This window comes from Engraulis encrasicolus, chromosome 2 (assembly GCF_034702125.1).
Source record: "Engraulis encrasicolus isolate BLACKSEA-1 chromosome 2, IST_EnEncr_1.0, whole genome shotgun sequence".
NCBI lineage: Eukaryota > Metazoa > Chordata > Actinopteri > Clupeiformes > Engraulidae > Engraulis > Engraulis encrasicolus.
The window spans coordinates 21,896,221-21,913,611 of NC_085858.1; the positions used below are offsets into that span (position 1 = coordinate 21,896,221).

General features: G+C 42.0%; 1 protein-coding gene across 1 annotated transcript in view; it reads right to left on the reverse strand.

Moving 5' to 3' along the window:
• pik3r6b (phosphoinositide-3-kinase, regulatory subunit 6b) overlaps positions 1-17,391 on the reverse strand; it is a 33,592-nt gene extending 16,201 nt beyond the window's left edge. The window contains exons 1-7 of the mRNA XM_063217261.1: positions 17,217-17,391; positions 6,220-6,305; positions 5,191-5,295; positions 3,760-3,851; positions 2,413-2,481; positions 1,210-1,342; positions 329-398 (exon numbers count right to left, since the gene is read on the reverse strand). Of these exons, the coding sequence (XP_063073331.1) occupies positions 329-398; positions 1,210-1,342; positions 2,413-2,481; positions 3,760-3,851; positions 5,191-5,295; positions 6,220-6,232 (482 nt within the window). The 5' untranslated portion in view covers positions 6,233-6,305; positions 17,217-17,391. The remainder of the gene's footprint in view (positions 1-328; positions 399-1,209; positions 1,343-2,412; positions 2,482-3,759; positions 3,852-5,190; positions 5,296-6,219; positions 6,306-17,216) is intronic.

The following is a 17,391-nucleotide window of genomic DNA, read 5'->3' on the forward strand; positions in this document are numbered from 1 at the left end:
ATGTCTTCCAATGGCGACAAAAAAACTTCTTTGTTGTAAGTACAATTTTAACCAGTTGATCACTATGCCTGTAAAGCCAACCCAGTGTTCCAGTCTATGTAGTAGTGTAGAATGATTAACTATACAACTATACAACTATACAAATACAATTATTATTATTATTATAGAATGATTAACTGTATCGAAAGCTGCACTTAAATCGAGTAGCACCAAGACGGATGATTTGCCAGCATCAGAATGCAATCTTATCTCCTTCATAACTTTAATAAGAGCCGATCTAAAGCTCATCTCCTTATCCATTAGGCCACGGCTGCCTGCCTGCACTCACCTTTCCTGCAGGGTGTAGCTGTCGTTCTTCAAGCTCTGCTCCGCTATTAGTCGCCTCTGGTACAGCAGGCCTACAGAGTGAGGAGAGAGGAGAAGTCAGTATTTCTAACGTTGGGGAGCCCTAGGGGGGCATTGAGAAGGATACAGTTGATAATGCAGTTGTCATTGGGGTGCATTAGTTCTATTTTATTGTTTAATACCAAAGGGGGCGTTGCACGGCTTCTGATGAGGCCCAGGGGGCGTTTGTTCAAAAACGGTTGAAAACCACCGGGATAAGTGATGCTAACTCTCTAAAAATGCCGGTTCTGTCGGCAACTGATTCACAACAGAAAAGATAAATCAATAAACATAAACATACAAAAACATTAACATACTGTACTTGTATGTGATGTAATGTTTACCCTGTGGGCCTTGACGTACATTCTTAAAAACACAATTTGAAAATGTTCCTTGACAATTCAAAATTCAATAATTCCAAGCGATATTGCTTAGCCTTAGAACCTCCATAACTATAATAACATTTGCATTATACTAGTGCGAAACAGAGGTGTCAAAAGTAAAAGTAAAAGTGAATTCAAATGCAACACTAGCACATGATAACACATAGAAGTTACACCATTTGCTGAATTGTATGTAATGAGGTAGTCACACTGTGTTGTTACTGAAAAACACTAAAAGCCTAACAAGAACCCACCCCAAACTTCATCCAACCAGAGTCAACTGATTTTAAGACAAGTACACAGGTCTACTTTCTACTCAGAAAAACTACCAGTGTTGGAAGGAAACTATGTTTCTTTTTTTTATTTGACTTTTGACACCTCTGGTGCAACAGCACATTGCTAATGCTATGAGTTAGCTTCTTCCTCTTCCCAGCTAGCCCACCTGGTGTGGCCATCTCCATCTTCATGATGCGTGCGTAGGCCAGGCTGACAGTGCAGTACGGCTCCGGTAGTGTGATCAGCTTCTTGATGGACACATACATCCTCTCATACACGTCCTCTGGAATATGGGCCGACTGTGGATGTAAAACGTACATTTATAGATTAATACAATTGAAATTGTTCAATTTCATGTAAATTTAGCCTTTGTACACATGGACACATGCTCTCTCTCTCTCTCTCTCTCTCTCTCTCTCTCTCTCTCTCTCTCTCTCTCTCTCTCTCTCTCTTTCTCTCTCTCTCTCTCACATACACACACACACACACACACACACGCGGGCGCACACGCCTTGTGCGGACACACGGATACAGACAGAGACAGAGACACAGACACAGAAATACACACACACACACACACACACACACACACACACACACACACACACACACACACACACACACACACACACACACACACACACACACACACACACACACACACACACACACACACACACACACACACACACACACACACACACACAGGGCTACCCTGTTCAGTAGAACAAGACAAATGCTTACATGTTTACATGGTTTTCAAAATAATCATATAATGAAGCTCAACCACTTTCAATACGTCTTTTAGTTTCTTTGTATAAAAGGAGTGCATTGAGTGTTCCATCTGTGTTGGCTACCAAAGAGTGCTGTCATTACAGGATGTTTCTGTGATATCCAAATGCTTCTAAGGTTTTTCCTCCTAAAGAAAGATGAATTGCTTTCTATTTGATACTACAAATAGTCTGTAGAAATGTAGAGTGCTGGCTGAAACAAAATGCAGAGAGGAGAGATGATGTTCATCCTCGATGTTGTCTTCCTTTCCTCAAGACAAAATAAGCTGCGGTCAATTTTAGCATTTGTTGCAAAATGTTGAGACGTCTACCCAACTGAATCACAAGAGTGGAAATTTTAAATTGCAATGTACCCCGAATGCTATAATATGGCAAAAGAAAACAATTACAGAGGACAGAGGACACTCTGAGCTTAGTCAAAACAGACAAACTCAATGTTTTCATTTGGAGACATTTTGCTGAGGAACGTACCCTATCTCTCTACCACTATAACCGAACAACACTAAAAAAATGTCAATGAAAGTTGTTTATTTTTCTCTCCTCAAGAAAAAAAAGAGGAAGGAAGAAGATTGTGTGACCTGCAGAACTACGTAGGCCAGAATATGCAGCAGGGGAATGATCCTTGTCTTGTAGTCCACTCTCTCCACCTGTGTGAAAAGTTTAATCAATAACATTATCACACATACATTTTGATAGTCTAGTCTTACACAATTCTTTTGTATGTACTAGGGCTGGGCGGTATACCGTTAAAAAAACGTGATAACGGTTTCACCTACACAAGGTTCACTTTTTGATGAGAGAAGGGTTTTTTAAGGGTTTTTTTTCCCAAAAAAAGTGATTAAAATACAAATGGAAATAAATGTAAATTCAGGATTTTATCTCATTTGAAAATTTAATTTCAGCCTTTTCTTCAGAAACATTTAGATGCGGGGGAAAATCGCCGCTTATGAAAAAAAATCGTGCAGAGAACCGTGATATTAATTTTCATCAAGAAAACCGTGATTTTTTCCAGAACCGCCCAGCCCTAGTATGTACGCAATGACAATGTGTACAGTATCAGATTTGGAAATGAACTGAACCGAAAAAATGGCAAAAGCGAAAGTAGTAAATTGCTCTCGCAAATTGTAATTTTGTGTCTGACATACTGTATAATAGAACACTTTTATATTTTAGCAACATTTAGCGGATTCCTGGTGTTGATTTCCATTCACAGTCAGGTATGATGGACATGCATGGTGCATGGTGTGCAGAAAACAAGTGTTTTGATGGCTGCTGGTGTTGAGATGTTAAGAGGTGAGAACTTGTACTGTAGCAGTGGCTTTTCAAACTACATCGGCGTCAGCAGTGCACTGGACTGAGCTGCCAAAGGTCATGATCTGTAATGTGCATGCAGTTTAGCTCTTGGTATTACGAACAGTTTTCAGATCCTAAAAGGTGCACTGTGTAGGATGGTGGCCAGAATAGCTATTCCAACTATGCTGCTTCCAACTGTGCTGTCTACTGCGAAATTTGATTTTTCATAGACTTTTACTAAATAATGAACTAATATTTACTAGTATGACCAAGGTCCAGCAAATTTTGTCGTTAAAATGTCTGTTTTTGGACATTCAAAATGGCGGACAATTGAGAAGATCCCTCTTTTCATGTATGAAAAATGCTATTTTTCCAGTCATAATACCGGTACTTAGTATTTGATGGTGGCGGTAAGTATTTATGGAAAAGGTAACATTTGTGAGTGGGCAGCATGAATTCTGGAAATAAACAACTACAAATATGTAGCAATGTATGTTGTCTTATGCCCAGGAAGATAGGGGGCCCAGGTTTGGGTCCCTATTACATTGAGTGTATTGGTTAGGGGGCCCTTTCAGATGACTTTGTCCTGGGCCCAGTGAAAGCTGTCAGCGGCCCTGTCCACTGATACTGACCTTCTCCAGCTCCTTGATTAGAACCTTCAACAAGGACAAACAGTCAGACGGGCTGTTCTCAATCCTCTTGTGTAAAGTCCATCGCAGCATCCCTGGACAAAAGAAGAAACAACCCCTTAGGCTTCAGCTTAAACAACCCCTTAAACTTCAAGGGTGCTAACTGCAGAGCCTGTGACATGTAACTGAAATACTAACCTAGAGAGAAGACACTGGAGCAGTACAGATGTAATTCTTTTCTTGTTTCAATCAAGTGCACAATATAGGGACTAACGTTCATAGTTATTTCATAGTTATTTCAGGATAATAACTGTTTGTTTTTAGTAACAACAGCAAAATAACCATACAGTTTGTGTGTGTGTGTGTGTGTGTGTGTGTGTGTGTGTGTGTGTGTGTGTGTGTGTGTGTGTGTGTGTGTGTGTGTGTGTGTGTGTGTGTGTGTGTGTGTGTGTGTGTGTGTGTGTGTGTGTTTGTGTGTGTGTGTGTGTTTGTGTGTGTGTGTGTGTGTGTGTCAACAAAGTGTCACCGTGCTGCGAGTCATCAGGGTGTCACCACAATGCACTGGAAACTGTATGGTTATTTTGCTGTTGTTACTAAAACAAACAGTTATTACCCTGAAATAACTATGAAATAACACGAAATTACCACCTTATTAGCGATCCATAAAGTAAAGTGTTACCAAAAGAATTACATCTGTGCTGCTCTGGTGTCTTCTCTCCAGTTAAGATTTCCTGTCTGTCTCCCGTCGATGCACCAGATGACAAAACAGAAGCGTGTGGAATTACTCCTTTGTTGAAAACTGAAATACTGTTGGAATCAAAAAACAATCTGACTGGAGAGCAACGTAGCCTCTTACTGCAGCGGGGGTCGCCGGCGACCCAATTCACTTGCTGAAAATGCTTAACTATCATAACAACATTGCCATGACATTACATAGAGCCATAGTGCTGCACTAAGAGTGCATAGAAGCTGCCTTGAAATCCCTGTGTTGTGTTGAAAGTGTTTAGTGTGTTGTGAAGACGAAAGCTGGGAGCAGCACCATCATCATCAATTAAAAACAGATTAACTTAAAAATATTTTGGTATTTGAGTTTGTAGTCACACATGCAACACACCTGAATTATGCATGAGTCTTCATTGAACTGAGATATAGCCTGACACCTGGCTGGGGGGGGGTGGGGGGGGGGTGGGGGTATTCCAAGGGCATGGTTAAGTGATAAACTTGGCCAGTAACCTACAGGAAGTGGTTAACCTGCTGGTAGATGGCCCAAAGGGGTCATTTAGTTTAGAAAATAAGGACTCCAGGTGCTTATATTAGATGATGTAGCACTATTTGAAGGTTAACTTCACTTGGTTTACTACTCAGCCAGGTTCTAGGCATAGTCCCCAGGTTCTTGGCATACCCCCCTGGCTGGTGGTGATTGTGTGAGCTCACCCCTGTTGCAGGCGGCGGCTCCCTGGGCAGGAGCGTCCAGTTCCCTCAGGATGGCCTGGATGCTGCGGTACAGGTTACACTCAATAGCTGACGACATGCTTCCTCCTGGAGACAAACAGAAGCCTTTATTTTATTTTTTAGCATTTATTTAATTGTTTACATTATTATTTACATTTTACTAAGTAGTACTAAAAAGTATCTTTCTTTCTGTCCTCGTGCTTCTTTCTCTTTTCTTCCTTTTTCTCTCACATCTCACACATACAGAGAGACAGAGAGAGAGAGAGAGAGAGAGAGAGAGAGAGAGAGAGAGAGAGAGAGAGAGAGAGAGAGAGAGAGAGAGAGAGAGAGAGAGAGAGAGAGAGAGAGAATGGCCCGTGTATTTTGTGTCTATACCATCAAAGGAGAACTTCTGCCAATTTCAAAATGCTGTTGTATTGCTCACGCTACCCTTGACTTGTCAGTACCCCATGATGCTGCATTTTTCGGCTCAGCCCTTTCCGAGATCTGAGCTATTCTAATGGGGGCAGACTTTGTTTACATTAAAAACCTTCTTAACATAGGCCAACTTCAAATACTATCCCAAAAGGTATCGCTGTTTGTGAGTTGTCTGCTGATGTTGCATAACCTTTTCGATGTTATTGGGAATAAATCAAGATGTTTTTTTGAAATGTAAACAAACTCTGCCCCTATTACAATGACCAGGATCTCGGAAAAGGCAGGCACTGACAAGTCCTGGGTAGTGTGAGCATTACAACTGCATGTCGAAATTGGCAGAAGTTATCCTTTAAGCACTTCTCCACACGTCATGACCAAGATAACAAAGAGAAGTGAACAGCAGAATTATCAGATCACACTTTGCATCTAAGCAGAAAGCATGACAAAACACAACATTTCGTCATGAAACGTCAGATATTGTCATGAATTTTTGGGGATTGAATGATAATCAAATGGGGAACAGGAAATAAAGAAGGAAATGCCAACTGAAAATAACACTTGACCAGAAAAGTAAAACTTGTGTATCATTCGTACCCAAGGTTTCCATGACAACCCAAAGGATGTAGGTCACGGTCAAGTGTGACTTTCTGTATCACATGCCGCGTTCAAGGCTGTCACATCTGCAAAGACATGTGTTATTAGGTTTAACACCATGCACGCACACACATGCACGCAAGGACGCACACACCAACACACACATAGACACTGACAGTGACACAAACTCACACTCACATTCACACGCACACACACAAACACATGCATGCACGCACGCACACGCACACGCACACACACACACACACACACACACACACACACACACACACACACACACAGCAAGCATGTGTAAAATTATCACCTTACACACAAGCCTAACGTCCCACCGTGCTCAGCAGCAGCTGAAGTAAGAAAGCCAACACTGGTCACATGATTTATGTGAAACAGGACTGTTGACTTGAGTGTGAGGGAGGCAGGTTCAATTCTTAAGACATAGCCCTTAAGTTTGGTGTTAGCAGAATGGCGATGACCGAAGTTGTCATGTGCTGTTTTACTAAAGACTAAAGACCGTAATGATGTAGTAGTGCGGTATTATGATAGTTAACCCTATCCAGACTGAGGGGGGGCTAAAAGTGCCCGCACCAACTTTGATGTTGTAAAATTCCTTAACGACTTAAGCTATGACTACGAAACTTGGTGACTTTTCCTAACATTTAGTTGGCTACAGTTTAGTACCAAAAGATTATGTTTATCCTTTTTGCCGTTGCCATGGCAACGGTTTTCTGACAGGTATGTCTGACCGAAAATCACTGATCTAAGTCTCATTATTGTTCCTTTTTCATATTTTTTTGTTATTTCCATTAGCATCAGACAACTTTGTGAGCATTTAAGTGGTCTGAAGCATATAATCATTAAAATTTAAGTGCATTACCTAAATTTGATGGAAAATACATTATGGCGAGATTTTGGGTATTATAAACAGATGATGTCATAATGACGTCATAATACCAGATAATGACACAAAAATTATGTCATTCATAGATGTCCATATGTAGATCATCTCCCCAAAGTTTGGTGGTCATACCGTATTCCGTTCATGAGTTATGAGGGGGGGGTCAAAAGAGCCCCCCCCCCAGGCCCAGGAATGCCAAAAAAGCCCAGTCTGAATAGGGTTAAGTCTGCGTTAATGCGTTAATGGATTAAAAAACATTAATCGCAACAAATCGGCAATTCAACTGACAAGAGACCCAGGTGAAATGGGCATGAGAAGAGCGTGTAAATAGTGAGAATAGTTAACTCACTTTTGGATTAAAGAATGTAAATAGAACTAATTTAAATTTAGTATTTCATCTCAATTTTTAATTTAATACATTTTTAGATTTAGTCGTATTTTTTCCAGAAACATGGAGATTTTGGAGGAAAAACGCAGCTTATCAATTAATCGTAAGTCGATCGATAAGGCAATCAACTAACGATTAATGAATGAATCGATAATTTGAATCCCTAATTATGGTATTGTAGTACTGCGTTGCACTGGTGGAATGTGCACATTATGAGTTAACTTGAACTAACTGAAGTCATGATGATAGGGTTACAAAATCGTTCGTGTAACACACTGCCACAGGGCTACAACCATGTGTGCCTCTAAATACTGTTTTGGTACATGGGACTAGGATTATAATTGGCATGCTGCAAAGATGTGGTAAAAACTCCACTCAACAACAACTTCGTCAGTCTCAACTGCGGAAAGTAAAAAGCCATCCTCTGACAAAATGGATGAGCTGGTGACATAGCCTGTTTTCACCTGAAGCTGGTTTTGTGGCACTGAAAAGTAAATAACTATCTTGACAGCACACCGCACTATCAAATACTGTCAATCCATAATTAAATAATGTCTTCTAATATGGTGTTTGCTTTTCTTTGTGTTAATGTTGTGAGATCTTGAGATATCTATATTGAGTGCAATGTGTCTGATTCATTTTGTACAATTCCACATTGTAAAGATTGTTACAAAATAATGGAAATATAGCCTGGTGAGCAAGATTGAAACATGAAAATATCAGTCTCGAATCACCTGGTTCAGGTAGCTAAGGGGGCTGTGGGTGGGATCAAACCATTGTCATTATGTCGTTGAGATTTTATCTCCACTGCCAATGCTATGACAATCAAGCAACTTTGGCTCGGCTCGGACCAAAAATTCAGGGGGGGGGGGGGGGGGGGACTAGGGCTGATGCCTGTTTTGGGGATCTTATAAGGAACAGGCCTGAACCAACTCCCCAGGAAAAAAATGGCCACTCAGCAGGTTCACTTAGTCTAGACTAAGAACTATATCAAAATATCACAATATCTAAATCATACATAACACCTAGAGTATAAAATGAGTGAAAAGGAGACAAGGAATTCACCGGCTCAACTAATCTACAGGGAAATTCAGAATGAAGGGGTTTCATTTCACCCTCATGCCTCATGCGTCATCGATAAAGTGAGAAGTTGGAAAGAATGGTTGAGTGAGAGTAAAGTGAACTATCCTTCACCGCAGACTCGGCTCTTCCTCATTCATTATTGTGTCGTCAAACCTGACAGAAACCTTTTCAGCCATCACTTCACTTTCTGTGGCCACCTTGACCGTCAATTGAGTTCTGTGGTGGTGGTGGTGGTATGTATGAACCCATTTGCTATAATGCTATCTAAATCCTACATAAATACATTGCACTGATTACTAAGAGTAAGCCAACTCAGTGTAGATGCCCCCTTGGAGTTGATAGGTTCTTTTAAATCAAGACACAAGCCAAAGTGTGTTCCAGTCAGCTTGAATATTTGAATCCCTGGCTGTGCTAACAGTGTATCCATTCACATGAACTTCTGAAATAAACAAACAGTGATTTTAGAAAGTAATGACAGTGATACTTTTGTCAACACTTGAACCAATGGGTTGTGCTTGCCAATGGGCCTCCAAGGAGAAACATTAAGTGTCCTCCAGTTCTTGACAGTTATCAGCAATGCGTTTGGGGTTATTTTCAAAGGAAATCAATCCATCACTGGAAAAAAAAATGTTTTGGGGTATAAAAACAAGATGCTATATTTCACAAATACTGGCGCAAGGAAGTCTGAATAGAGGACATATAATCAAGTATGACCCCCCCTGCATAAAAACCTAATTTCAAAATTGGCAGTGATTAGGAAATGTAACAACGTGGGGGTACATGCCTGGATCCTCACTAGCCCAAAGCCATCAGACCAGGCACGAGAGCCTTGAAGAGGTTTTGACTGCAGTAAGGCAAACTGCTGTTTCTTTCCGATGGCAAAGAGATTGGATACCGGAAAATCGCCAACACATTGGGGGTAAATGCCAGAATGTTGATTAAATGGTGAATTGCTGAATTAAGATCAACAGCAATATTATGGTAATCACGAAAACCAAGAAATGCAAAACTGGCTGCTTTGACAGCTACCTGGGTGGGTAGTTAAATCCCAGTCACAAGGGGGTACGTTTTCAGTTTTTCAGAGATGAATCACATCCGCAAAGTCTCCGGATCTCGTTGCCAAACATGTCCCATCCTTGCCAAGAATATGCCATGGGAGCAAATGCCACCTTTGTGGGAGTGTGAAGTGCTCTTCTATGTTTCATATACACGTAGTATGTCTATGCACCTAGTAAGTTCTCTATCCTCTGTGCCTTTAACCAGGTCAGTAACCTATGGCCTGATGAAACAATCCCATTCACCCCCTTATGCTCACGGTTACATTCAGCATGAATACAGCCAGGGTGCGATTTGTAGGGGGGGATCGATGGGGGGGATTGTCCCCCCTTCTGGTTTTGATATTGCCACTTTTTACACATAATTTTAATCACAGTTTAATGTAATTCCATTGATATTGCTTGAAATCCGAAACGTATCCCCTAGGGATGCAAATGATTAATCGACTTTAGATTAGTTGTCGAGCAAGAGGTTGCTCGATCAAAATGTATTAATCGCGATTAATCGCTAGAGGGCGCTAGAGACTGTTGAGTAGTTCTAGTTCTAGTATTCAAATCCATGGTGCGCAGATTTTATCTATTAAATCGTCATTGCAACTTCTAGAGTTCTTGTGGGTCTTTTGGAGATGTGTACTTGAATCTGTGATTATGCCAAGCCCAATGGTGTAAGTTGTTAATGTTTGAATTATGAGAAAAATGATCTTTCAAGACAGGCAAATGTCACTGCAAGCAGCATTTCACTGTATGGTTAAGCTTGCTATGTTAGCTTAGCGTGCTAACTAGCGAAATCACAAACGTAGTCATTTCAAATTGTGAGCTGTAATTTTAATCACTAACACCCTGTCAGATATCAAGACTAGTATTAGCTGAACTGGGCATGGTAATATATGACCATGCATGAAGAGGAGCACCATCTGTTCAATTCCAGGTGAATCCATGTTAGCTGTAAGTGTTGTTGTCATAGCTCCATTCATTCTCAATGGAGCCTGTTAGCTTATTAGCTCTCCTTACAGAAAGTTCAGAAACGAACTTTGTTGACATTACTATGCATTATGGACAACAACACACCACCCAAAATATAGCATTTCTTTATTTTGAAGCGTATAAAATTAAAATGCTTGTGGTTGATCATGCTGGCTGGCACGGGGAGCAACCGCTATTCCGACATACCGCTATTCCGACAACCCGCTGTCCCGACATGTCGCTATTCCGACTGCCGTTATTCCGACACTTTTTATCCCCACGCATCATTGCTTCATACTGACATTCACACGGACTATTTTTTATATTGCAGCATGGAATATGCATGAGTCTTGACACCAACAAGGCGATTGCACTGGAGAGGGCACACATACTCAACTTAAATTTCACTAGCATTGGGCCAGTTGGCAGGTGTTGAAGAGCCAGCTGCTTGTATGCACGGACGAACGAACGAACTGAAAGAAAAAAAGCAGCCAGCCAACGTGCTGCACGCATCTACATATATAGCCAAGTTATCGACTGAAAACATTTTATCAGCAAACCCGAAGAGGATTTCCCCTACTCAAATTGGGTAACGATGTGATGACTATAATGGCTGTGCAGTACGGTAACAACGATTCTGAGATTTGAACTGTATTGCGTTGTTTTCCTGCGCTTTCAAGGGAATTTACACCTTCCCTATAGGCTATGTGGGAGTGTGCGATACATCCACTAGCCATTTTGGCTGGTGATGGAAAAAAGTGATAAAGCCCTGCATGCACTTTTACTGGGACTTCTCATGAGCATATCGTTCTCTGAAATGTTTAATTTGACCCTCGACTGTAGCCTAGCCTACTTGGAGATCCACCACCATTTTTCAGCAGAGGTAAAAGTGAAAGTGATTCGATGCTGCGATGCTGCGCATGTCATCGCATTGGGTCCCAGGCTTGACTTCGCAACTGGGCATGAAACGGTTTTGCAAGCGCAATGCCCTTTGTGTTTACTTATAAAGTAAAAATAAAAACCTTGAATTGTTTCTCGACATCAGCCAGCGTGAGTCAAGTGATAGGGAAGCAACTTGATTGGGGAGAACGCCGTGGGTGACGAGAGCGCAAGTGTAAGAGGTGAAATTTAAACCACGGGTTCTATTGGACACTTAGTGACACGATTCAGGAAAGACAGACAAAGGGAGTGACGGTTATGGTAGTATTTTCCTACAATTCATGATTTAAAATACAACATTGAAAATATAAATAAAATACAAAAGTGTGTCAACCAACAGCGGTATAAAGTGCTGTGTGTGTTTTGCATAAATTAATCACAATCTGGAGTTACCAGAGGACCGTACAAAAGTTAAGTTAGGTTAAGTTAAGTTTCACAAGTCACACCACTGCAATCTATAAATACTGTAGGGAAAATCACAACAATCCATAGTCATTTCATCTCATCAGTGCCCGAAAGGCAACCACGGCAAACTATAATAACTGACACTCATTAATGCCCGAAAACACGTTGCACACTGGGCCACACCAATTGCAGTAGGATTCACTACACCATAAAGTAGACCTAACTGTTGTACAGTCCTCCTATGTAGCCTACTCAGCGGAGGTGCCCAAATGCCACCACTACACAGTACCGCTGAGTCACACGCGCATGCAGTCACACACACACACACACACACACACACACACACACACACACACACACACACACACACACATGCACACAGTTCAACAGCGGGGGAGAAATAATCAATCCCCCGAAAATGCAACAATCCAAATTCCCGTGCTGCTGCTGGCCTGTCAGCCACTGCTGCCGGACGTGGGCTCTTCAATTACTTATTGCAGCTATAACACGCGCAATACCCAAATGCAACTTACAGTTCCCAAAGCGACCGGCCGCAGTGGGTATAGGTCTGCAACGCGAGGATTTGTCTGGCTGCTATTGCCATTAATATGTGTCAATAAAGAATTGTTAGGTATTTGAGTCTGTTTATCTTCCACTCAGCAGAGTAGCCTAACACAAGTGCGTTCAGTTGAATGGTGCGTGGAAGTTAGCGCTGGTGAGTGTGTAAGGCGGGCCTGGGATCCTGGCACGGCTACACACGCGCACGCAGCGTAATTGCCAACATCGGAAGAAAACCATGTGTAACACAAGGCTGATTGAGTTCTCTCTCTCTATTGCAAGCGCGTAATAGCCTACATAATAAGTAATATTACAGCAGAAGGGGGTGTCATTTTACAGGTAGGCTAGACCGACTGTTCACGCATCACAAATGAACCGATATGGGCTATGTCCCATGCATGCACGTCAGACTGTGGCAGAAAGTCATCCATTCAATTTACAAAGTTCTGTAGTTATGCGCCCAAGTTGGTGCTTTTTGTATAAGAAAGTCTCAGGATTTAAGTCTCATTATTTAAAAAAACATATTAATTATTTAAATTTAAATTTAAAATAGGCTATGTCACAGGTGGGAGGTGCGCGTTTGCAAGCGGCACCCCCTCTTATTACCAACTCCCCCGAGGAACGTTGTACACACCAGAAAACACCAAGACACCAAAGTCATTTCATTCAAATATTTATTTTCCATTTGAGAACATAGTCCTGTGTGCATGTGTGTGTGTTTGAATAGAACCAGTCCATTCACGCTCTGTCGTCTGTCCAGTGAGACACCGCGAGTCGGCTGTGCCAGCTGCAGCGATAGAGCGAGAGAGAGCGCGAGAGGGTGAGAGAGAGCTGAAGGCGGCATGCACCGCGGGTAGGGGGCTTGCTTTTAGTGAAGGCTATGGCGGCCAGGCGTGGGCACTTAACTCTTCGTTTGTGAGCGTCCTCATCCACCAACTTCCCAACGATGCGGCCGTGCGTCTCGCTCGCTCTCCGGTGTGTCACCGTCCAGCACCTGCACATAAAAAACCCACACCCATCCTATTGGCCCAACTACCTTCCTCCCTTCTCTCGCTGGCACCTGAAATCAATGTAATCAGTGAGTGCGTGAGTTCTCAATTTGTCACCCCGTGACAAATAAATCCACTGCACCTTCCTTCAGCCCTGAAAGGCCGCTGAGAGTTGGGTTCTCTCCGTGGAACCGGCGGTGGATGAACAAGTCATTTCAATGAGATGGATTGAGTGTAGGCTATGGCATGTGCAAAACGGGGAATTAGAGGCGGGACCGACTTCAGATTAATAGGCCTATTGTAGCCTAAAGTTATGTCTGGATTGGTAAGACTTGCCTTTTGGAATTTCTCACAGTTTGCTTTTGTTTTGCCTCGGTTTGGACACGACAACGGCTCTTCTCTCTGGAACTTCAAAATAAGGACAAGGGTTGTGTGCTCCATCATGTCGCTGGATGTTTTGGTGGACCTTACATTGTTGCGATATAATTCGATTGAGTAACTTGGAATGTAGGCAACAAAGTTTATCTCTTCAAAGCAGTAACGTGGGAAAGTGTCTCACATCGCTGATTTCAGCACCACACCCGCGTGGATAGCTCATTTAGATTTAAGAGCCTTATATGGACATGGAGGGAAACGTCGGCTGCCCTGATGACAGCGCTACACAGTAGAGTGGCAGCATTCTCAGAATGGTTCAATATAGGCCTATAGGCTACTTAAAAAAATGTCGGAATAGCGGCATGTAGGAATAGCGGCGGACGGTGGAAAACGTGTCGGTATTCCGACAATAGACATTAACGTCGGAATAGCGGCATGTCGGAATAGCGCCACGTAACCGGCTGGCACACATATATGCAGACAAGTCCTGAGTCTGATCACGTTTCACTTAACGTTGTCGGTCATATCTCAGGCAAGGCGACATAGAGGGGGCGTGGGGATACTAGTTCAGTCCTTGGTGAAACCAAGCAATGCCCCCCCAAAGGTGGTGTGGAGATGCCATAGAAAACATGTCTGCTTTCTTTTCCTAATGCATAATTACTTGAGGAATATATAATATAAGATAACATAATACAATATGGGCTAAATTATCATAATGTAATTCTCATAATATAATTTAATATAACAATATAGGCCTATACTTTTTGAACTCAGTGTTTTAACTATTTAGCTGATATTTTAAAAGGCCCTATGAAATTCAGGTGAAAAAACGCCGCTTATCAATTAATCGAAAGTCGATCGATAACACTATCAACTAATGATTAATGAATTAATCGATAATTTGCATCCCTAGTATCCCCCCTTCTGGTTTTCCGACAAATCGCACCCTGAATACAGCGATATACATAAAGAGAGTGGAATGTAATATGTGGTCATGGCCTTGTGGTTAAGGAGATGGGCTTTACATTAGATGGTTGCAGGTTTGAATCCCAGCCTTCCACTCCCTATCTCACTCCATGACTGAGGTGTCTTTGAGGAAGGCACCTAAGTTAACCACACTGCTGCAGGGGCTGTAACCCATACCCTGTCTATAACCGAGAGTCGCTTTGGTTAAAAGCGTCAGCTGAGTGTAATGTAATGTAGGTCTACTGTAATGTAATCTAATCTAGTACCAAATACTATGTACATAACAGCAGGGACACATGATTCTGTGGGGGCTTGTTTCTCCTTCCTTGGCAGTGATGCTTGTAAAAACGACTTGATAAATGCCAGGACGCACTAGTTTGCGCACAAATGGAAAATAAAGAAATTTGAACTTTGATTTTCGTACTCTGACGTCCAAGGAGCTGAAACTCCAATATGAAACCTGAATCTTCCACCAGGACAAGAATCCAAAAGCACAATCAACTACCCACTCAAGAATGCTTGAATAAATAGGCCTACCAAATCAAGCATATTATGCCATGGAAATAAAGTTGGCCTAAATCAAGCTGAAAATCTGTGGCCTTAGAAGAGAGTTTGAAAAGACAGCATATAAATGAAGACCCTGAAACCCAGACAGAGCTTCTGCATTGAATACAAAGCTGTCCACTGTTCACAAACACAACGGCAGCACCAAATACAGATGAGGATGTGGGTAGGCTCTTCCGAATAAAACATTATATGATATTCATTATCGCTTTTGGGGTTTTTTTTACAAATAGATGACAAACACTTGATTGAATCTTCCTGTCAAACTCAAAATCTGAAGTGGTGTGCACAAGATTGACACGACATTGTCATATGACATATCATTTGGCATGAACATTAACCCCTTAAGGCGCGGTATTATAAATGAGCTGTTACCAGAATGGCAATGACCAAGTTATAATGTATTGCTAAAGGCCCTGTGCACTGTCATTGTAGTGTAGTGCTATAGTAGTTAACTTTCAATGTCTATTACAGCGTGCCACAGGAGGTACGGCGTGCATTAAGGGGCTACAGAATGTCAATGGCTGCCACTGTCATTAATTGCCATTAGGTCAATTATCACTTTTCTCCGACATGCAGACAGGTGGTAAGCTTGGTTAAACAGTTAGGGTGTCAGGCTTGTAGCCAAAGGTATGTTGGTTCGGATCATGACCTGCCAGGGGAACTGAGGTACTCTGAGCATTGTAGGCCTATTGTCCTACAGCTCTTTGGCGCTGTCCCCTTGGCAGCGGTGAGACATAAATGCAATTTCGTTGTGTATGCTGTGGAGTTCTGTGTAACAAGTTTCCCCAGGTGGGCTGTCATTAATTGTGGTGTCTTTTATATCACTTGGCATTAAGATGACATGGGCTATCCATGCCTTTGTCATGGCAACTTGACATTGACTTGCATGTCAAGCGCTACGCCAGACTTGGTCAGACACTTCTCAGCTATGTGGTTTTGGTTAATGTCAAGTTGTCATGGAATAGGTATTTACTGACTACCTATGTGGTGTCAGGTTGTTCATGACCCATGACGGGCAATAAACCACAAAACTTGGAGTGTTGTCCTGCTCTTTATTTTGTTCATGACCCATGCCATGTCCTAATTATGACAAGTGTCAACTCAGTCTTATGCCCAACACACCGCTTCAACTAAAGTGTTACAGGTTTTTTGTTGTTGCATGTGTAGGCCTATACCTCTGAGGAAAATACAACCAGCACTATATATTCCACATTAGTAAGCTATTTACACATTTAGGCAACTTGGGTACCTGAAACAAATGCAACGAACAAACAATGTAATATTATTTTGCGGTTCCTTTTTTGTGCATTTACATATAACAAAATGCAGTAGACCCAATGCCATGAACTCTGTAGGCCTACAGTGTAACTGTACTACAACTAACCCAGCTGTAAGGAGATAGTGCCCATTCTCAGGACTATTATTACAGGTACTGGCTACAGTAAACACACGCGCGCGCACATACACACAGTAGCGGAACGGATGTAAAACAGACACTAATTTATTTATTTAATCCACAAATAAATTGCCTATTTCTACCATAACAAATAAAACGTATGACACTCACTTTGACGCATCTTTCCCAAGAAGGCCAAGCGCCTAACTGACAAGAGTGTTCAACGTTTTTTGTTGGCACATTCAGATGCCACATCTTGTTTCACTTTACAATAGCCTACTGCTCAACCTGACAATGAAATTACAGTCTACCGCGTTTTTGTCAAGACAAGGTCAGGGCAGTTCTATTTCTTCTCCCTCCCAAACTGCATTCATTCTGAACAGGACATTTTATTACTCACAGAGGAACGGTGTTCACGTCGCACTCGGTGAGATGTCCAAATCCCATTCAGCAACTGCCAACATCCCACCACGACACGAACCCCCTCATACTCCGCGTCTAGAATGGCGTGGCGTCAGTCCAAAAATGGGGAAGTAGAGATTACCATGACTGTCTATTTCCTTTTACACTTAGCG